This window comes from Panthera tigris, chromosome D2 (genome assembly GCF_018350195.1).
Source record: "Panthera tigris isolate Pti1 chromosome D2, P.tigris_Pti1_mat1.1, whole genome shotgun sequence".
Classification (NCBI taxonomy): Eukaryota; Metazoa; Chordata; class Mammalia; order Carnivora; family Felidae; genus Panthera; species Panthera tigris.
Window position 1 is genome coordinate 55,063,303 of NC_056670.1, and position 22,468 is coordinate 55,085,770.

At 46.8% G+C, this 22,468-nt stretch overlaps 1 protein-coding gene across 1 annotated transcript in view; it reads right to left on the reverse strand.

The window, feature by feature from the left end:
• The window catches only part of PIK3AP1 (phosphoinositide-3-kinase adaptor protein 1), a 117,847-nt gene that overhangs the window by 7,948 nt on the left and 87,431 nt on the right, over nt 1–22,468 (reverse strand). Inside the window, exons 10-16 of the mRNA XM_042960646.1 lie at nt 20,990–21,187; nt 18,635–18,700; nt 16,498–16,703; nt 12,194–12,266; nt 4,775–4,930; nt 2,714–2,784; nt 692–810 (exon numbers count right to left, since the gene is read on the reverse strand). Coding sequence (XP_042816580.1) covers nt 692–810; nt 2,714–2,784; nt 4,775–4,930; nt 12,194–12,266; nt 16,498–16,703; nt 18,635–18,700; nt 20,990–21,187 — 889 coding nt within the window. The remainder of the gene's footprint in view (nt 1–691; nt 811–2,713; nt 2,785–4,774; nt 4,931–12,193; nt 12,267–16,497; nt 16,704–18,634; nt 18,701–20,989; nt 21,188–22,468) is intronic.

Sequence of the window (22,468 nt, forward strand, 5' to 3'; positions counted from 1 at the left end):
GACAAGTGAGCTTTGACTACTTTTTCTGTCCATGAGACCTTGAAAAAGTTCCTACCAGAGGCCTGAGTACCATTATAAACAAAGACAGACATCAGACTCCTTTGCCTGATGCCCATCTCCAAATCTCCATCTGCTCAGTCTTGTCCCGAATAAGAAAAATCACTCATTCTGTTGAGCTCTTACTATGGACCAAACCTCCACTCTTACGACTCTGTGAGGACATTCTACTCTTATCCCCATTTTACAGATGAAGAAATTGAGTTACATGAAAGTGAAATAATTCATCCAAGTTCACTGCTCCCAGAGAGCGTGGCGCTAGAGCCATGTCTCCCACCTTTATTTTCATCCCCCAGTCTTTCTTATCTCCTGGCCCCCAAAAGGCACTGTCCCCACAAAACAGCCAAGGGAATTACTATTAGGGAGCTGAATTTTAACCAAACATGACAATTACTAAAAAAGTTGATGTTTACCAATGTACTTCATTGATGAAATACTGCAATTGCTACTTAAAGTATTTGCCCTCGAATAGAGCATCAGTTAGCAAAGAGTCCACATTAAAACACATCAAAACTAGGCATTTCAGTTAGCTCTGCACGCATTCTTAGGTCATCTTAGGTGCCCCCAAATCCTACTGTCCTCCCACGGGAACTCAGAGAATGAGAGACACATTTCTTGTCAGCATCAACCTTACCTCTGTGAGGCAGCTCTTGGAGGTACCCTGGGGGGCCTCTCAAGGGGCACAGTGGGTGTTCCGTCCACTTGTGGGGGGCATGGGCTGCGGCTTCTGGTAACCTCGGGGACTTCATTATCCTACAGGAAAAAAGATGATAAAGAAAGGTGAACGTTTCTTTAAGCAACCACCATAGTTGGGCCCGGTGAGCCCAAAGTCTCCCAGGCTTTGCTGAAGGTTATTCACAAACGGAATGAAGCCAGTGGGGCGCCTGCATGGCTCAGGGTAGGACTCCTGATTCCAGCTCAGTCATGGCCTCGCGACTGTGAGACTGAGCCCCATGTCGGGCTCTGCTCACCATGTGGAGCCTGCTTGGGATTCTCGCTCTTCTCTCTCTGCCCCTCCCCACACCAAAATAAATAAACTTAAAAAAAAAAGAACAAGAGTGAAACCAACAACACCAGGGCAGCTTTCTATCGATTCCTAGAGTCACTGAGGAGACAACGGGGCCCAAATTCTCATTAATGCTCCTTGTTACTCAGAGCGTCCTCTGTGGACCATCAAATTAGCATCACCTGAGAGCTTGTGAGACCTGCTGGATCTCAAGCTCCTCCTCAGACCCACTTGGTCAGAACCTGCATGTTAACAAGATCCTAGGTAATTATTAATATTTTTTTTAAGTAGGCTTTACGCGCAGCATGGAGCCCAACACGGGGCTTGAGCTTAGGACCATGAGATCAAGATCTGAGCTGAAACCAAGAGTCAGACACTTAACTGACTGAGCCACCCAGGTGCCTGGGATCTTAAGGTTCTTATGGATCTTAAAGTTTGAGAAGCATGCTCTATTTAACCAGGTAGAGCCGGAGAAATTTTGTTTTTAAACCAAAGTCCCTTTTCGGGAGAAGAGCCTTGAGTGGCCCTCAGTCAGGGGGTAATGAATACAAGCTGTGCACTGGAGGGCTGGCCCACCTCAAGGGCCCTATCTCAGGGTCTCCCGGGTTGGCAGTGACCCATGTGACACCTCCTGCTCATCCCAGCCACTGGATTGGGGTAGACACCCTGACCAAAATTGGGCTTCAGTCTAAGGCAGCAGCTCATCCCCTCCTGAGAGGCCTTTTGGGACTCTTCGCCACTATAGGGACTATTCGCCACTATACACGCATAGGAGGAGAACAGGTCAGGGTACAGTGAGACAAGAAAGCAGGTCCACACACGGGAAAAGAGACGAGAGCATATGGCCCTGGGGAAACATGGAGCACTGGCCTTGGCTCCGGCATTTCTCACTGCTCCTGATCCCGGCCCCAAGATGGGATTTCTACCCCTGGATTCCCTGGTATTCATCCAGCTCCTTCTCACACATGCCCTTTACGGCTTAACTAGTCAGAGCGAATTTCTATTTCTCTCTCCCTCCCTTTCTCCCTCCTTCCCTCCCTTCCTTCTTTCCTTCCTTCCTTCCTCTTTTTATTGAGGAGAAATTCATATAAAATAAAGTTAGCCATTTTAAAGTGAACGATTTGGGGCGCCTGGGTGATTCAGTCAGTTAAGCGTCTGACTTGGTTTCGGCTCAGGTCACGATCTCACAGTTTCGTGGGTTCGAGTCCCGTGTCAGGCTCTGTGCTGAGGGTGTGGAGCCTGCTTGGGATTCTCTCTCTTCTTCCTCTCTCTCTGTTCCTCCCATGCTCACGCTGTCTCTGTCTGTCTCCGAAGAAGTAAATAAACTTAAAAAAAATTTTTTTAAGTGAACAATTCAGTGGCATTTAGTTCATGCACACTGTTGCACAACTACCGCCTCCAGCTAGTCCCAAAACATTTCCATCACCCCAAAAGGAAACACCGTACTCCCCATTTGCCTCTCGTCCCAGCCCCTGGTATCCACCAATCTGTGTTCTGTCTCTCTGATTCTACCTATTCCGGATATTTCCCATAAATGGAATCCTGTAATATGTGACCTGTGTGTCCGCTTCTTTCACTTGGATTTCTATTTCCTGCAATGAAATGACCCCGTAGGACAAGCCATATGGGAGTGGAGTCCCCAGCTCTCACCTCATTGTCCCCCTCCATCCCGCTGCTCACACTGAGGAGGCTCCGAGTGCTGGATCGGTTACTCGCGCTGCCTGAAGGGTACGAACAAAATTAGCTGGGCTGTGGATTCTCTCAAGCTAAAATAAAATGCAGAACTCTGGCACATACCTTAATTTTAATGGTAGAAGCAATACATAAGCTGTGAATATGGGATCTTCAAAATGCTACCATCTTACACCATTTTATTAGAGTTTAGTTTTTTTCTTTCAGCATAAAATGAAATGGTTCACCTTTTTATTACCTATTTATTTATTTATTTATTATTTATTTATTTTTCTGTATAGCTACCATTTACTGAGAGCTTATCACACGTTACATGCTTTAAAAACACAATTACAAAGGGGCGCCTGGGTGGCTCAGTCAGCTAAGTGTCCAACTTTGACTTGGGTCATGATCTCGCATCCGTGTGTTCAAGCCCCGTATCGGGCTTATGCTTTCCATTGTTTTCCGTTTTCACCTCAAGGTAAAACACACACGTAAAATCACTGAAATTAATCTGAACCCGAAATAAATGCTTTGCATTTGTCTTGTTACATTTCCCCTCCTCTCCACACCGGAACGCACTGCCCTCACCCTGAAACGATCTATACCACTTCTCTCCTCCACGACACATCCGAGAGACTGCCACCTGCCTCATGTTTCCTCAACCACCTGTGATCACTGGGAAAATCTCTCCCATTTTTGAACTTGTCAGAATTCTCTAAAATGCCTCAAGAGGGTTTTGAATACACATTACCACCCCCATTATTTAAGAGAAGTTTTCTCTGCCCTGTCTAGACTTTCCCTGTGGTCGGTCGTGAGACAGGCTTTGGGTCTGTTTCAACAGGTAGTGGTGGCAGGAATGTTGAACCGAGAGAAGAGCAGGGCCTACTCCCACCTTTCCTTCACTGGCCAGGTGACCTTGCATAAAACCCTTTCCTTCTCTGGATCATAAATACCCCATCTATAAAGTCAGAAGCGAGACTAGTGCAGGGTTGTTGACCTAAGTCCATGGACGGGAAAAATTGTATGTCTATGTATGTACACATACACGTGCATTTTTCTGGAAACCACATCCAGAGCACACATCAGATTCTCAAACGGGTTTGTGATGCAGAAAAGATTAACCCCTGGGTTTAGACGACCTTCCTGGGGGCTCTCTGCCTGACATTTAAGGAGACACGAGTCCTAAAATTCAGCCAAGTCTCCCACTCTTTCATGGCTCTCCTAGCTGTTTTGATAACACTAAAATGTGTGAAAGAAAAGAAACTCCATCTATTCTGCTTGTGAAGCCGGTGTATCCGAAGTCAGCTAACACCGCCCTGGATACGGAAACAAAGCCCCCCACCTCCTGCGTGTACCTCAGCGGGTACTGTCTGTTGCAATCAGACTCTATCAAGCTCTCAAGCCAAAATGTCTTCCACATTTCCTAACTAGATCCTCAACTCATCTATAAAGTTGGAATTCTCAAATTTGAGTCCATCGTTTTCTAATGTTTCTGACTTCATGCTCTTTCCTTCCCCTTACCACGGTTGAGGAAGCAGAAAGAATAGTCTGGGCCCTGGATCCAGACTGCCTGAGCTCAAATCCTGACACCACCACTGATTAGCTATCTTACCTAGGGCAAGGCACTAAGACTCCAGTTTCCTTCGCAGTGAATACAGGTCGTAGTGCCTATCCCATAGAGTTACTGTGAGAATTAAATCTGAGAATCTATAGAAGAGGCTTAGCATACAGTAAGCGATCAATAAACGTTAACTAGTGTTATTACTAGGTTTTTCTATTTGTAAAAGGAACAGTGTAATAAGGTAGTATGCAATCTGGCTTCAGGGGATATTAGAGTAAAGGATCTTTGGCCCTCTAAGAAAAGGCAAACTTCACAGGCTAAATGTTCCCCATGTCTTACACCTCCAGACCCAAATCAGGCTCCAGCTGGGATCTGCTGGGCTCACAACAGAGACTGTTCTCAAAGCTCCAAGGCCCCAGCTGGAGTGCAGATGTGAAGACACCGCCCCCCACACACACCCCCTACCCCTTGCTCACTTGCGGTGCTGGAGGTACTGTCTGTTTTCCAGTCTCCTCGCCGTAGCTCTGTCCTTGGGGGGAAGACGCTTTTCCTAGGGCCACTCTCATAGACTCCAAACTCCACTTTCCCTGGCAGGTGCTGTGAGTGCCGAATTGGGACCGTGATCTCCAAGTCTAGAATCAGAAGAAAGAGGGAAAATCTTCAAGGCACCAGACTACAGCCCACCAAACTGCTCAGGCTGCTCCCGCTCCACCTGCATCCCTGGCCTGAACCTGGCAGGGAGAGGAGGGAAGGGGAGGGGAAGAGAGATGGGTAGGAGCGGGGAGGGGGCTCTGCTCAACTCAGCACTGAAACTCCACAGACTCCTGTGTAGCCATCGGTGGGTGACAGACGAGAGGGACGGAGGCACAGATGCTCCACGTCAGGCAGACAGCCTGAGATCAGGGAAAGGTCTGGGGCTCTGCCACTCCCCTGCTCTGGGACTTGAGTCAGCCAGTCAACCTCTCTGCATTACTTCCCTCTCACACGGCAGACTCGCGAGTGCTGTTGATCCTAATAACTGGTTATCCTGTGCACCAAGTGGGGTTCCACAAGCTTCCCAACACCCATGGAATAAATACTATTATCTTCATTCCCAACAGAAACTATTACAGAGAAGTGAAGTAGCATGCCCCCAGCACACAGCTGGCAAGTGAGACAGCTGGGATTTGAACCCAGGCTCCGGAGTCCAGGTGCTTAACCACTACTCATACTGCCCCTGAATCCCTCAATAAATGATGGATGCTGGGTGCATGGTCTGTAACTGACAGAAGTGACCCAGACTGGTAATGAAAGGAGGTCCATCAGCCCCATGAAAGATTTTGTGACTTGCAAGGCTGATCAGTGGTTTTGGACACCACAGACTTAAGAAATGATGCCTTTGCCCTGTGCAGCATTAAACTGGTCTCTTTCCTGACTTAGCCCTGCCCAGTAGTTGGGTCTTTAGTCCTCCCTAGATTTCCATCCCCGGGGTTCCTGAGCAGAAAACAACCCCTGCTGACAAGCAGAACAAAATATCTGTGGGTGTCCATACCCACTTTCTCCCCAGGGAAGTGCAAACACCAGGTGAGCTCCTGACACAGGGCTCCCTTGATGCCTGGAACATTCCCAAGCCCAGGGGCAGGGCCTCTGGAAGAGGTGAAAGTTCCGTGTACTGTTGGGCCACGTGCTCCCATCTTAACAGCACCACTTCCTCCTCTGACTCTCCTCTTCTATGGGGTGGGTGTGGCGAGAAGTTCAGGGAGTCCAGGACCAGAGGTGGCTCCGCTTGCCAAAGCCAGAGTCCGCTGAGAAGGGCGAATGGGTAAACCACAACAGGAGGAAAGAAGTTCAAGGGCAGGGTAGACTGAGTGTATGGTAAGCACACAGAAGATGTTAAAGTTGGACTGGGTGGCTCCGTTGGCTAAGCATCTGACTCTTGGTTTCAGCTCAGGTCATGATCTCACGGTTCATGGATTCGAGCCCTGCATCAGGCTCTGTTCTGACAGCATGGAGCCTGCTTGGGATTTTCTCTCCCTCTCCCTCTGCCCCTCGCTGGCTTGCTCACTTTCTCTCTCTCTCAAAATAAATGAGGTTTAAAAAAAAAAAAAAAAAAAAAAAAAGGTTGGACTGTGGTTTACTAGATGCCACAAGTGCCTCACACTAGAGACTGGCTCCAAGGGCAGTGTTTGGTCCTAGTATTAAACCACCTTTCTGGGTCCCTGTGTAGCACAGACCTTTCTCACACCCTCAGGCTCTCCTAGTGACAACTGAGCAGTGCAAGCAGCTACCCGAGCCCGCAACTACTTGGGCAGAGACCAGCCGTACCTGCATGTGGGCGTGGGCCCACAGTTGGTCTCAGAGCCCAAACAGGTGTAATGCTTTTGTTTTCCCCCTCAGCTTTGACCTAGTTTTTTTTTTTTTTTTTTTTAAACAACACTCTTTTAAAGGGAGGTTCCTGTCTGCTTAACTCACTTCAGTGAGTCAATTTTCTACCCTCAACTGGTTCTATGAGGAAGGAAAATAAAAAACACATGAAAAAAAATTGGGAGTCAAAAGTTCAAAAAATCAAGTAGAGTGAGTCTACAAAATCCTGATATTCTTGGAAGAAAGGAACAATGCTGGGAATAGTAATCATCATTAGATCGCACAGTACTTTCCCCAAAGCGTGTCCACGTGGGTCATTATACCTCCTTTGAACTTCCTTCCTTCTCCATGAAGTTGATTAGTCAGGTAAAACCATGGATGAGGAAACTGAGGCATAGAGTGGTTAAAGTCTTGGATCACAAAGTGATTCAGTGACGAAGTGGGGATTGGGACTCAGGTTTCCTGGCACCCTGCCTGCTCCTCTCTGTCCTGCCCCAGACTAGCCCCAGACACACCCAGAACACAAATATTGACTGCCTTCTGTTAGGGTGTTTTACAAGTCACGGGCTACACCAGCTCCTCTGACTTCCTACACTATCAATGTTCTGAACCATCTCAGCAAGAACAAAACAACTCCCCGAAGCTGAAGAAAGACCAGTGAGTTATTATGAACAGAATCTTACTTTTTAATTACCCTTGGTGTTATAACCCAAATTAAAGCAAAATAATCATCGTTTCTCTTTTCTAAGGCAAGTGAGATTTCTAAATAAATAGTCAGCCCTTATGTTTAGAATGGGCTTCATTCCTAGAAAAGGTCCTTTAAACAGAGATGTCATTTGTCAACCCTAATTTTCCTACAGATTGATGTTACTCTGTATCAATGGGTTCCAAATGCTTTTTCTTTTTCTTTTCTTTTCCTTTTTTTGGAAGCAGAGTTCTTTCCTCTGTTGAAAACAGAAGCTCAATGTGGAAAACAGATTTTTTTTTTTTAAAGGAGTTGCGATGGTCAAAGAGTAGGTTGCCCTAAACACTGTCCCAATCTGAATCTACCTCCCCAAGTGCCAAGCCTCTACTCCCACAAGCACACATACAGCAGCACTGAGGCTACTCAGTGTGAAATGGGTAATTACAGGTTAGTACGTCATTAAATATACAATCGAGTTTTATGGAGTTAAATAATATGCTATATTTAGTCAACCATAAAGATGCCCACTCTTCGGAAGATGCTCTGATGCCCTTGGGCCTCACTATGTAGTACAGGGCCCCACTCCCAGACTACCTGAGGCTTTCTCTGCTAACTGGTTTACAAGCACCCTTCCCCCAACAGGCCTCACCCAGACATGGGAGCTGGGGAAGAAATGGTCAGCTCTCTGGCCCCTCGGGAGGGATCACTCTTCCATAGTGTTCTCCACTGATCGCCAGAGTCTCCAGGGACATAAAGTTCCATCTCTACAGTGGTGACTGTACTTTGCTGGCCACTTTTCCTTCCCTCTCTCACTTCCCCACTCCCACTGTGTCCCTGGGATCATGTCCCACATCAGCTACTTGCTCTCAAATCTTTGTTGGGGAAGAAAAAATTCTAGAAATGGATTGTGGTAATGGTTGCATGATATTGTGGATGTATTTAATGCCACTCAGTTGTACATTCAGGTCCAATGATAAATTTTATGTTATGTGTATTTTACCACAATAAAAAACAAAAATGGGGGTGTCTGGGTGGCTCAGTCAGTTAAGCATCTGACTCTTGATTTTGGCTCAGGTCATGATCTTACAGCTCATAAGTTCAAGCCCCGCATCAGGCTCTGTGCTGACAGGGCAGAACCTGCTTGGGATTCTCTGGCTCCCTCTCTCTCTGCCCCTCCCCAACTCGTGCTCGCTCTTTCTCTCTCTCAAAAAATAAATAAATAAACATTAGGAAAAATGTCCTGGGGCTGATGAGTAGAACTTTCTCTCTATGGTGGTCCCCAGGCATTCTTGTTTCATGTCAGATTATATATAATTTAATCTTTTGATAGTTACGACATTAAAGCTCCTAATGTAAAAAGTAAAAACACTGGGGTGCCTGGGTGGCTCAGTCAGTTAAGTGGCTGACTCTTCATTTCAGCTCACGATATGATCTTGTGGTTCATGAGTTTGAGCCCTGGGGTGCAGAGCCTGCTTGGGATTCTCTCTCTCTGCCTCTCTCTGCTCCTCCCCACTCATTCTCTCTCTTTCTCTCTCTCTCTGTCTCTCTCTCTCTGTCTCTCTCTCTCAAAATAAAAAAAAAAAAAAGGAAAAGTACTTAACATTCCCCCCCATAAAATTCCTAGTCAGAGGGCCTGCTTCTTGAAGAGTAGAGGGTAAGGGTAGGGAGGGCATTTAACCATGCTCCTTTGAAAAAATGTAGACATTGACCACTCCAGTGCAGAGCATAAACACTGGTGGGTATCACTTGTCCAGAGTCTGATTAGCTTTGGGTGAACTTTGGAAAACATTTCTAAACCCAGGATTTCAGCTCTGGATCCTGGATGGCAAGTCCCAGCCCAGCACATGCACCCTGGGAGGTCCTGCCCGAGAGGTCACCAGCTGCTGTATGGGTGGTTTTTAAAGTGCTTCCATGTGCCAGGCACTGTGCTAGGTCCCAGCCAGAACTTAACTGGTTCAATCCTCACAGCAACCCTAATAGGGTAGGCACTTTTATTTGTGTCACTTTGCAGATGAGGACTGAGGCTCAGTTGGGTGACTTATCTTGTCCGTGGTTCCCAGCTAGTTAGGGGTGAGCAGTGGCTAGGAACTTGACCCCAACCCTGACGGCCTCAGGGCCGATGCCTGTACCCCTTTACTCCTCAACATGTGTATGTCTTGCTTCAATATCTCCATTGATTGGATGGTAGAGTTGTCATGACACCCAGTGGGTTCAATTCTGGAGCCCAGCTGCCCAGCACTCATGACTTCAACACAGCGACACCCTGGCCTTCAAACACCTCATGTACCACCAAATCACAACTTTCTTGAGGCTGCCTATGTGTAAAAGCGTGAAATGTTTCATTTAATCAAGAGGCTTCTATCTTTGGGTTCATGTGCTCTAGTTTTAAAAAGCACCTCATCCCTTTTACCACCTAGAACCTATTGTCTGACCCTAAGATGACCATGCAGATCTTGAACCAGATTTTTTGCCTACTCTCCTTTCCCTTCCCTTCAGCCAGGAGGGCAGACAAGTGTGAGCTTGGGTAGTGAAAGCATACATTTAAAATCTAGTCACCCAAGCAGATACCTGCCCTTCTGCCATGGTTATAACCTCTTTATGCCTCTTTTCCCAAACAGTCAAAATCATTAATATTCACTAAGCTAGTACCATATGCAAAACACTATGCTAGAGATTGTAGGGCAGGCTCTAGCTGGGAAAATCAGACCTACACAAATAAAAGACTAATTCATAAGCTACTAGATGGTGAAGATCAGGCCTTATGGGTCTCTGTATCTGGCAAAGAGCCTGGTGCTCAATTAAGTATTTGTAGAGTGAATGAATGATGTTACCAAAAATTTTCCTGAAATCGACCATTCCAACGGAGATTTCTTGAGCTCAATCAATGTACTGTCTTACATGCGGGGGATTCAGCAGAGCACAAAACATACAAACTTTTGCCCCCATGGAGCTTGCAATAGGAGGCAGTGGGAGGATGGGCCAGAAAATACGGAACAGAAACATAAGATAATTCCAGTGTGTGTGATGTGAAAAGAAGGTAAGCAAAGCTACTCTGGAGAGAACGCAGAGAAGGCCTCTCTGAGGAGGAGAATTTACAGCCAAACTCTGAAGGATGAAAGGACAAGTCAGTAAAGATGTGTGAAAAGTGGAGGGAGGACAAGTGCCAAGGCCCTGGGGAGGGCTGCTCTTGATTTGTTAGAGCAAAAAAAGGGAGTCCTTTGGTCCTAGAACTCGGGGTTGAGGGGGAAAGTAAAGGTGAGCTCAGAGGTCAGAGGTGAGACCATGTAGGGACTCTCAGACCACAGTGAGGAGTGTGATTTTACTCTGGGTAGGACAAGAGCCCCTGAGGGTTTTGAGCAAGTGACTGGCACCATCTGATTTCTTATTTTTAAAAGGTGATTGGCTGCACTTTGGAGGATTAACTGTAGAGAAGTAAGACTGGACACAGGGAGACAATGGAAGAGGCTCTTGCATTCATCCAGGAAGAGAGGATGTTCGTTTGCCTGAAGCTGTGGCATGGGAGATGGTCAGAAATGATCAGATCTAAGATGCATTTTGGAGACAGAACCTCGGGGAATTGCTGATGGTTTGAATAAAGGAATGAAGTCATAGCAATCAGAGGCAGCAAAAGAGAAGTGCCAGATGAATGGGAGGGATAGTGGTTCTACAAATGCTCAAATGAGGAAGGGGTACAATGGCCTTGAGTGGTCCAGGAAGGCCTCACTGAGCAGGGGCTGATGGGCTGGGTCTTGCAGTCCTGTAGTTTTCATGCAGGTGAGAAAGAACAGGCATGAGCAAGGGGCCTATGGCAGGAAGATGTCCTTTTTAAAGACTGGGGTGTTACCAGCTTGACCAAGGTCATGAGAAGTCAGGCTCTTGGCGGCAGCTGGAGACAGACTATGGACGTCATGCACAAGCTTAGTCCTTTATTTAATGGGGCTCTACTCAAGATTGCAGAGCCTCTGAAAGCCTTTTATTGTCAGCTCCACTTAATAAACCCTGGCCAAAATAAATCACAGAGACCCACCATGCCAGAGGCTTTCGGTGGGAATATGCAACATAGGCAAATGCCTATCAACGCTCAAGGGTAGTGGTGCCGAGAAGCCTGGTCCTCAGTGTAAACACTGGAATGCATGGCCTTGCTATTGGACTGCCACTACACATGGCAGGAGCCCTGCTATACCTGGAGTCCTGGCTTCTGAATCATTGTATGGTATAGACACCAATGACACAGTTCCCTGCTTCAGTGAAAAACAGATACTATGTGAATGAGATTTTCTCCTTTCTCTGCTCAAAAAACATGTCTTCCTGGGGCACCTGGGTGGCTCAGTCGTTTGAGCATCCAACTCTTGATTTCTGCTCAGGTCATGATCCCAGGGTCGTGGGATCAAGCCCCGTGTCAGGTTCAGCATGGAATGTGGAGCCTACCTAGGATTCTCTCCGTCTCTGTCTCTCTCTCTCTGCCTCTCTTCCCCCCCTTTCTCCCTCTCTACCTTGAAAACTAACAAACAAAAGCAAAAACAAAAACAAAACAAAAAACATGTCTTCCTAAATGCTAAGGGGAGAGTCAGATGCTTGGGGAGAAAGTTTGATCATCCTCTTTGAGTGAGAGGATGAAGGGATGCAGAGGTCAGTCCATTTATTCATTTGCTAACAAGTCTTCTGTGCCAGGTACTAGGTATGCAGAATAAACAAGACAAAGTCATTGTCCCCAAGAACCTCACAGATCTGGGGGACCCAGATCTGTAAACAGGGTGACAGGCACTGGGCAAGCTCTCTGCCCACTCAGGCCGCAGCAGAAAGGAGGGTCAGGAACAACAGATCACAGCAGTATCCCACAGTGAGGCACCCCCAAGGAGCTACATACCTGCCTGCTTTCCTGATTTTTGCTTCTCTCTCTGTCTTCGGGTGATGCTATCTCTTAGCCGTTTAAGATTTTCCTGGAAAAGATTTAGTTCATTTTAAAAGTAGATACCAGAAATATACCCTCTGGACATTAGAGTTTCTTTCTGATTTTATGCTGTATGCACGATGTATCACGTTGCAAAAACATGCAAATGAGGTTGAATCCATTTGCAATCAGCCCCCAGAGAAGTTCAAGTACTCTTAGAAGTTGTGCCTGAGAAGAAGACATCTTTCCCACAACAACAAAGCGTCTCCCCTCCCCTCTGTTCCTAGCTCCTTCCCAGCCTTAGAACTCACTGCCCTCCTTGTGCGTTCCTTTAGCCAAGCCAGTCTCTTACATGCTAACAAACACTCCGTGCACACTGCCTCTGACATTGTTTTCATACCATTCCTCTGACTGTGAGGGACAAGGATTCCTCTCCATGAATCTGTTCTAGGTCTGGGTCAAGGTTCACCTTCTCTGTTAAATCTCCCCCCACTGCTCCAGTCCTTAGTGACCACAGGTGCCATCTGGCACTGAGCTATGCTGCCTTGCCCAGCGCATTTGTGTGTGCGTGTGGGTTTGAATATGTGTGTATGTTGTCTCTTCAGAGGTACTGTGCCCTCTCAAAGGGAAAGACACCAGGTTTACACCTTTCTGAAACTGTGAAGTCTGGTCTATCGCAGTCGTTCAACAAATGTTGAATAGACACATGAGAGACAAATTTTGTTGCTATTTAATTTATTTTTAAAATTGTTTAAAGTTTATTTTTATTTATTCTTGAAAGAGAGATAGAGAGCAAGTAGGGGAGGGGCAGAGGGAGAGGGAGACAGAATCCCAAGCAGACTCTGTGCTGTCAGCCGTGAGATCATGACCTGAGATCATGAACTGTGAGACCATGACCTGAGCCAAAACCAAGAGTCAGATGCTTAACCAACTGAGCCACCCAGGCGCTCCTGTTGCTATTTTAGTCAATAACAACTACCTCAAAAGTGTGTGAACATTCTAGAGAAAGTGCTCCAGGGACTAACATCCAGACATCTGGAAGGGTCCCATGAAGGAGCTACAGGAGGCCAGACTGGGAGGGTGTTTGGGTTGTGACCATAGGTGAGACTGAGCTGGGTCCAGGAAGCACCAGGGGAACACTGGAAGGTATGGGCTGGCTACAGCTTTAAGGTCTGACAGAGTGCAGGCAGAAGGAGTTGGCAGAAAAGAGACCCACCTAGAAACTAATGCTAGGTTAGATGAAGGTGACAGAAGCTGGCAAGGGGGGAATGGAAAGAAAGGAGCAGATGCAAGAGGAAGAATGTCACAGAGCAAGACCAGGCATGACATGCAGCTCACTGGGTACAGGGAGTGAGGAAGAAGAGCCTAAGAGATGTCTGTCTAGCCTTACTGTCTGGAAGATAACAGTGCAGTGAACAGAAGCAGGGAGCTGGGGAAAGGAAGCAGCCTCAAGGTACAGTTTGTTGCCGGACATGAGGCGAGTCTTGGGCACCTCAGAGGGACACACCCAGCTGGTGGCTGGAAAGGTGGAATGAGAAAAGAGACACGGCGAGCCCTCCGTTGGGCTCTGCAATGACAGTGTGGAGCCATGAAGCCTGCTTGGGATTCTCTCTCTCCCTCTCTCTCTCTCTGCCCTTCCCCTGCTCATGCTCTGTCTCTCAAAAATATATAAATAAACTTTAAAAATTTGGGGGGTGCCTGGGTGGCTCAGTTGGTTAAGTGTCTGACTCTTGATTTCAGCTCAGGTCATGATCTCATGGTTTGTGAGTTCAAGACCCACATCAGTCTCTGTGCTGAGAGTGAGAAGCCTGCTTGGGATTCTCTCTCTCTCCCCCTCTCTCTCTGCCCCTTTCCTACTTGTGCTCTCTGTCAAAATAAATAATAAACTTTGAATTTTAAAAAATTAAAAAAATTTTCAATCTCCAAGTGGTCTGAGATGTGGCTTGGTGATCTGCATTGGATAAGGTATCATGGTCTTTTCTTTCCCTCTTCATCCAGTGCCCTTCCAGGGTCAGGGAAGAGGAAGAGAAGTATAGAGAAATACAAATAAAAGTATATATTAAAAAAAAAAGAGAGAGAAAGGAGACACGGACTCAAGAGTCACCTGCACAGAGAAAAACATAACGGGAGCCTGGGTAGTGCCCACTCATGGGAGGAGAAGTGAAGGAGACACAGGGGTGGACAGTGGCATGGAGGAAAAGGAAGATGGGGCAGCCCCAGGAATGGTCTTCATGCCCACCGGTCGCTGGACGGGGGATGCTCTGGAAGTACCAAGAGGCTCTCAGAGCACAGAGTAGTGTCAGCTCCCATGGATCCCATGGATTCTCTGCCATGTCAAATATGAACCCCAGTTGTCTGCCACACCCAAGAGTTCCGGGTAAGCTTATGCGACCAGGAGAAGCCTCTTGGATACAGACAGAGACAGACAGCTAACATTTGTTATACATTTATTGGGTGCCAGGCATGCCAAGTCCTTTACATGGTTTACATTGTCCAGTGTTCTCCATTCACATGTGAGATGGGAAACGGACACACAGAGAGGCCAAGGTCATCCAGCCCCAAGCGACAGAATGAGGATGTGACTCAGACTGCCTGGCCCTAGGGTCCTGGCTGCTCTTAATACTGTGCTATGTGGACACGTGACCTGGCTGGGAGAAAGAAAACCATTGTTTGCCCAGGGCCAGGCTGTCCCAGCAGGACTGCAGCCCTCTGGGGCTCCTGAATGCGGAGGACCCTGGGTTCCCATACTCAGCCCTAAAGAGTGCCTTCCCAGCCATCAGATCCCCAGGAGGATGGAGGCAGTCCACCAGAGTGGATGACCCTGTTTTAGGGAGCACTAACAAGGCAGAAAGTATAGTGAAGGGAGCACAGGCTCTGGTGTGAGAAAGGGCTCATTTGAATCTGACTCTGCCTCTCCGCCCCTCTGAGCCTCAGCGTTCTGTAAAATGGGAACGGTGATACTTCTCTCGCATGCATGCTGTGAGTGCAGAAGCGGTCAGGTCCATCCAACACACTGCTGCACAGCTGGACAATTACTGCCTGATGGCTCATTTCCCCACTTGTCGCCACCGACTCCCCCTCAAAGAAGACACGACTCCCATCTCAGTGTTAGGTGGTGCTGCTCCCCACCCCACCCCCTCGCCCCCAACAGCAGGTGTGTCAGGTCCTCTGAGGACAGACGTTAGAACACACACCTTCTGGGAAGTACTGTGGGGAGGTGAAGAGAAAAAGCAACGACTCTGTTCCTACCTTTCCCTCCACTTACTAGGTGAGTGATCTGGACATGTCTCCTAACACCCTAGGCTCAACATCCTCTTTTTTTTTTTTAATTTATTTTTTAAAATTTCATTTATTTATTTATTTATTTGTTTATTTATTTAATTAATTTATTTTTTTTGAAAGAGAGAGTGTGAGTGGGGCAGGGGCAGAGAGAAGGGGACAGAGGATCCGAAGCAGGCTCCATGCTTACAGCAGAGAGCTTGATGTGGGGCTGTGAGATCATGACTGGACTCGAAGGCAAACATTTAACTGACTGGGCCACCAAGGCACCCCATCAACATCATCTTTTTAATATGAAGGAGTTGGACCAGGGATATGCTTCCTAAGGTCAAGTTTGAGTTCTCCGCATCGCTTTAAATTACATATGAAGTACATGTATGGAGTTATAGATTCTTATATATAAATAGCAAGAGTCTCCTCTGACAGCCCAGTCCTCCGATCACCGTCTCTGAGTGGCCACCCTTCGGATGGCCATGGGGTGGCCTTTCCTCACCTTTGCCTCTGCATTGGTACACATGCGTATAGAAATACAGTTTGTATGTGAGTGTGCTTTAACTTGCATGGTTTCATGTCTGAGACTTGTTTTGTTCTCTTAATCATATTTCTTGGAACCTGTCCAAGTTCTCTGAGTTCAAAAGTGTGATTGTTCTGTGGGAGTTTTGGCACTAGGAGTAGAAAGAGGGACTCAGAAAAGAAAAAAGCTGGAAAGCAAAAGTATAGGGCCATATGCAGAGGGAAGTGGCAGCTGAAGAATCAGGGTTTACAGTCATGTCTTTGTTCCTGATCTCTAGCCTCATGACAACCAGCAAAGCCATCCAGCTCTTGGCCAAGGAGCCGTGTGGTTACAGACTACAGGTGACAGATATACATACACATCAATCCACAATGACACTCAAAAACCCAGTATCAGGCCTGGCTCCAGGTGCTCAGTTATAGGACCCTGCCCTCCACTTTGTTCAATGGAGAAACAGACATGAAACAGACCATACAGAGCCGATTACCTGCTGGAAGCGGAAGGACTCGGACCGCTTCTTCTGGTTGAGCTGCCACTCTTTGAAGTGGAGCACAGCCTCATCCACATTGACGATGCCCAGCTTCACCTGCTCCTGGAGGGTAATCAGCTGCCGCTGGCCTGGTGTTTTCATCCCAGCAAAAGGGTCATATATACTTGACTGGGGCCTGTCCCTCCACGGTCTGACGAGAGGCTCTGGAAAGGATGGCAAAACTCAGTGTGATAGCTCCCCAACTGGGGAGGGCAGGCAGAGGAGGGGGGTTAATGTGGCTGGTCATGGGCTCAAGAGGACGTGTCTCAAAAGAAAAATTACATGTGGAACTAAGAAGGGAGACATATGACATGGAATCAAAGAGAGGGAAGCAGCTAATAATTCCAAAGCCTGTTACACTAAAGTAGACAAGGCCACAACATCTTAGGAAAGCATTTTATGAATAGCATCCACTGGAATCAACAGAATCCCTCAAGCCTGAATTACTGAGAAGCCATTGACCAGCATTTCTCAACTTAAGACACCATTGATGTCTTAGACTGGATAGTTCATCTTCGTTGGGGGTAGGGGGTTGCCTCATACACTGTAGGGTATTTAGCCTCATCCCTGACCACTATCCACTAGATGCCAATAGCATCCCCTACCTCAGCTGTGACAACCAAAAACATCCCAGATATTGCCAAGTATCCTCTGGGAGGACTGGAGAAATCGCCTCCAGTCAAGAACCACTATATTAGACTAAAATCCACTCCCAGAAAAGAATATACAGAAAATTTTAGGCAGGCTGCTTCTCCCAACACACTCCATCCCTCCCTATTCTCCCTGCCTCTGAGCAGCATGGGCACAATGACTGTGGACCCAGGTCATGAAATGCCCAAGAATACTGGAATGCCAATGCAACCACGATCTAGCTCCAATGTCACCAGGTATACATTAAGGACTGGGTCCCAACTAGCTCTCATTGGGTTGTTCCTGTGCCAACTTCTCCTCCACATTACAAATTTGTGGTTCTCTGCTCTGGAGATTCTAAGGAAATAAGAAGGCAACCCCTCTCTTTCTCCAGGCTGTGACTCCACTAAGTTCTGTGGAGAACAAGCTACTTGCAGAGGTGATGCGGTCACTGGGGGCTTGTGAGGACTTGAAATTTTACTGCTCATTTCTGTCTACATGTCTCATGTCTGTCTACACACACCCAAAATGCTTTCTTCCAGATTTGCCTTCTTCAAGGCTCTCTTTAATTGTGTTGGAAGAGGAATTTTGGGGGGAAAGCAAAACGCATAAGCCATCAAAGCCTCTCTCCTACTACCTAAATCCTTGGAATGCCTTCAAATGCTTAGATGGTGTCATGTCTCCTTTTCTTTTCAATTTTTTTAAAAAATTTATTTATTTATTTTGAGAGAGAGAGAGACAGAGAGAGAAATCAGGGGAGGGGCAGTGAGAGAGTGAGAATCCCAAGCAGGCTCCACACTGTTAGAGCAGAGCCTGATACAGGGCTCAAACCCACGAACCCTGAGATCATGACGTGAGCTGAGATCAAGAGTCAGAAGCTTAACTGACTGAGCCAGCCAGGTGCCCCTCACATCTCTTTTTCAAAAGAATCATCAGTGGGATAATACTGAATGCCTCTCTTTAGCAGAAGGAAGTTAATCAAGAAAAAAGGAGTACTGATCTCCTCAAACTTCCTCAAAAGGAAGAAAAATGTTACCCAATGGCAAGCAAAACATCTCTTAAATAAAAGTTGAATGAAAGTATAGTTTTCTAATACAGATAGGGTAAGTAAATAACATGATCGGGCTGTGTCATTAGGTAAAGCCTGGGTGCCAGGCCACCCACTTTCATCCTGTTGGCATCAAACTCGGTATTTATGCTGTACTTTTGTGTGCTGTCGCAGACACTTCCCCGTGTGTTCATGTCCTCAGTATGATCAATTTGTACACTCTTCTCAGGTACCCCAATTTCTCTCTTCTCCTCTCCCACTCCCATTGGTACAGCACCACCTAAGGTATCCCCTAGACTTCTCTCTGTCTCAATGCTAAGGAGCTGTTACACCTGAAATTCAATGAAACATGCATGAACACATCTACCTCCCGGAAGTCCGGGTCATACAAAAGGAAGCTGTGGACGTGTGGCTTACCTTTCCTGATGCTCTCTGAGGAAATGTAGAAATTCCCAGGCCGCTCTTGACTTTTTTCTGCAAAAACTATGAGATAAAGAATATTCTAGGTAAAAGTCAAATCAGATCTCTTTCTAAGGGGCTTTACAATATTTTATTTATTTACCAGGAAAATTACCAAAATCTTGTACAAAAATATAAGGGATGGATCGCACCTTGGACCACTGTCTGCAGTTCTGTAAATCAAAACTCCAGGAGGCAAATAAGGAGCTAAAGCTAGAGGGATTATGAAATGAAGACAGCCCAAACAGACAAGGTCTCAAAAGCAGAAAGACAAAGCCAATCAGAGGACACGGTCAGCACTTACAAGATCATTAAAGAAAAGGGTAATGTGAACAAGGATGTGAGCTGGATCCCAGAATACCTGAAGCTAGCCGTGGAACACCTTGAAACTTGAGAGTAAAAAGAAGTGCCACTTAGCATGCCAACAAGTGCCATAAGACAGAACTCAGAGTGGAACAGATACAATGTGTGCACAGCTCCAAAGGGACTTAGATGAAGTCACTCATAAGCAACAGACCCCCACCAATAGTGCATCCATGTATACATGTATTATTATGATACCCATTTTACAGATGAGGAAACTAAAGCTAAAGAGAGTGAAATGACTGACCTAATGTCCTAGGCTGTACGGTTGGAAAATGCAAGAGCTGGGACATGAACCCAGGGATTCTGGCCTCCAAACCACGGTCCTTTTTGTCATCTCCTGCCTCTCCCTTTCCTTTGCTTCCCCAGTTTCCTAGCAAGTCCTTCAGTGATCTTTAGGAATCACCTGTGCCCCGTCCTAGCTCCCCAAAATGAGCCATGCCACTGACACTCTCTCCTCCCCTCCTGCCATTTAGGAATTATCAATATTTGCATGCTTCTTCATTTGGGTTCCCTTAGAAGCAGACCTGGAGACAAGGATCCAGATGCAAGGAGTCAATGTGGGGGGTGAAGGAGGTGAGACAAGGAAGTGGATAAAGCAGAACATGGTGGGTGTCCAGTAAGTTACCAGGGTGGAGAGCTCTGGAAAGCAATGTAGAACACGCACCTCAGAGTTCTCCCAGCAGAAGGGCAAGTACGCTGGGGTACTCACTCAGCCATCAACCCATCTGTCACTGGATGAGGGCTCAGGAGTGTTCATCCCCCAGCTCTTCCAATCTGACTTGCAAAATGGCAGGGGAGACTCTGGCTGCCAGAGAAAGTGGTGAGACTAAGAGACATGGGTCCTGACAGGCAGGGTCCAGCCAGTGGGCACAGAAATGTAAAGAGGTAGGGGGATGTGGCCAGGGTACCAATAGTGTCTGTGACACAGGCCGAAGGACATGTTACCCAGGGGAATGGCAAAGCACGTAGAGCACTTGGCCAAACATGATGTCCCTCAACTGCATTTCTACCCGGCTTAGGGTTGCCAGGCTTAACAAATCAAAACCAAAAAGAGAGTGCAATTTTGGGACTTACACTAAGAAATTGTTTGCTTTCTGTCTGAAGTTCATGTTTAACTGGGCATCCTATACCTGGGCTCTGGCTGAGGGCTACCTTCTCCAATTTGTGACCTCCTTTTGCCACACGTTTTACAACTTTCTTATACTATTAAAAATGGAATGGATGTCAGGCACACAGATCTGGAAATTCTTAGCTCTTACAGTATTTGTAATCATATCAATACAATGGGGTCCTGAAAGAGGGTGAAACTGATAATGCATCAGCATCTAACTGATGTCCTAGGGATCACTATGAAGATAGTGGTCACCAGTTTGTATTAGTGTAGGCAGGTAGATAGCCTGGCCTAGGGGCTGAAAGCCAGAATTGTGGAGTTGGATTCCTTGAGTTCAAATCCTGGCTCTGCTATGTGGTAATAGAGTGACCTCTGTAAGTCTCCTTTTCCTCATCTGTACAATGGGGATGATAACAGCCCTTACCTAACAGATTACTGTAAAGATTAAATGACACGTTCCAGATGGAGTACTGTTGGTAGATTTCAATAAATGTTAGCTCTTAAGTAATAATAATAATAATAATAATAATAATAATAGTTTCAGGAGATAAAAATGTACCAGGGTTCTGGCCATTTGGAGGAGAGGGAAATCTTGTTTACCTCCGTCTTCGTACTGCATATGAATGCTTCCAGGAATGCCAGAACTGAATCTGATCTTTGTCCATGGTCCAGCTCCAAAATATGCCCTGAGCTCTAACCCCATCTCCTGGCACTGGTTAGATACCATTCAAAAGCAGACAGTCTCTGAGCAATGGTTTAGAAGTTAGGAGGAACCAGGGAATTCCTGCTGAGAAGCCCTGAAGACCCTGCTGAGCACCATTCCCTGCCATACTTGCCTTTAGAAATGTACGGTTCATTGTCAGGCAGGTAGTGAGTGCCAGGAGCACTGGCCTCTGGCCTGGGCACTGGGATGGGGGGCCTGTTGGCCAGGTCCACAGAAAAGGCCTCATCATTATCCACTGTGTGATAAACATCTTCTTCCTGACCACCAGGGTGCAGGTCCCTCTCCGGACTGCCCATCCCCATGCTGTTACCTAGAAACACAGAGAAAGGTGTCTGAAAGCAGTGGCCAAATGAACTGGATGACCGACGGTCGTAAGAGCAGAGAGCGGGACCATAGCTTATTTGTACAGTACTGCCCTTTGGCAAAGATCTTTCCTCTACAGTATCTCTTTTATGATCTGCTAAGGGATCACTGCAGGCAAACCAACTGAGAAACACTGATGTCACCTTCATTTGCCACCCATCATGGTAGCAAAAGGGAGTGAGCACTAGGCTCTATCAGCTTAATTTTATTGCTAGGATTCAGTTATTCATCCCATTAGAACTAGGGAAAAAGGAACATAGCCCCCAAAGCTCAAGGACCCTTAGAACCACCCCCTGGTGCTGGGGAAGCAGTGTGAGAGTGGCCAGGAGTCCTCACCACCAATGGCCCCAGCATCCTCATCCCCAGCATCCAAGTGACTACAGCAAATCCTTCCCGTGGACTTCCTCTGTGACAAGGACTATTCCAAGAATATTACCCACTTATCTCCTTTGATTATGTAACGACATTGCGCAATAACTACAATCATTATTCTCATTTTGCAAATGAAGAAACTGGGTCCTTGGGCATTTAAATAACTTGCCCAAAGTTACTTAGAGCCAGACTGGCATCCAGGAAAGCTGGCTCCAGAACTTTTGCTCTTAACCTCCATGCTCTACTGCTTTTTTACAACCTTTGCCCCCACTCTGCTCTCCATCGACCAGAAAGATAGAGGACAGAAGCCTGCCTCTCCCCTTCTGTCCCTGGAGACCCAGAGCCACCATGTTTTCACTGCCCCCATCCTGGTGACAGGGTGCAATGTTCTCTGCTGGAACCCAAGTACAGCGTCCCCTTGGCTTCAAGAATCTCAGCAGATTTTTGTATGTGATCCGCCAATCATATACGTGAGCTGTGGTGACCTCAGCCATGTTATACAACCTCTCTGAGCTTGATTTCCTTCTGAGACCTACTCACAGGAGTACTGTGAGGAAAAGCACCCAGCTCAGTGCCTACACATAGTAGGTGTTCTTTCACTTCCTTCTTTTCCCTAGCACCATTCAGTCAACAAATCTTTATTAAAGTCCCGTCTGAGATATAGGAATGACTAAAGCTTAGGCCTTCTTCCTGCAGAATTTCCAGTCCAGTGACTTAATGGAAAATTTTTAGTTGCATCTTTTCTGAGCTGCAGGGAGACTACTCTTGGCTTCCCTGTGTCCTGGATCCAGAGGACTAACTGACCAGAGAGTCCCAGCTCATCCAGGGGCTCAGAGTTCCAAGGCTCTGCCCTTGA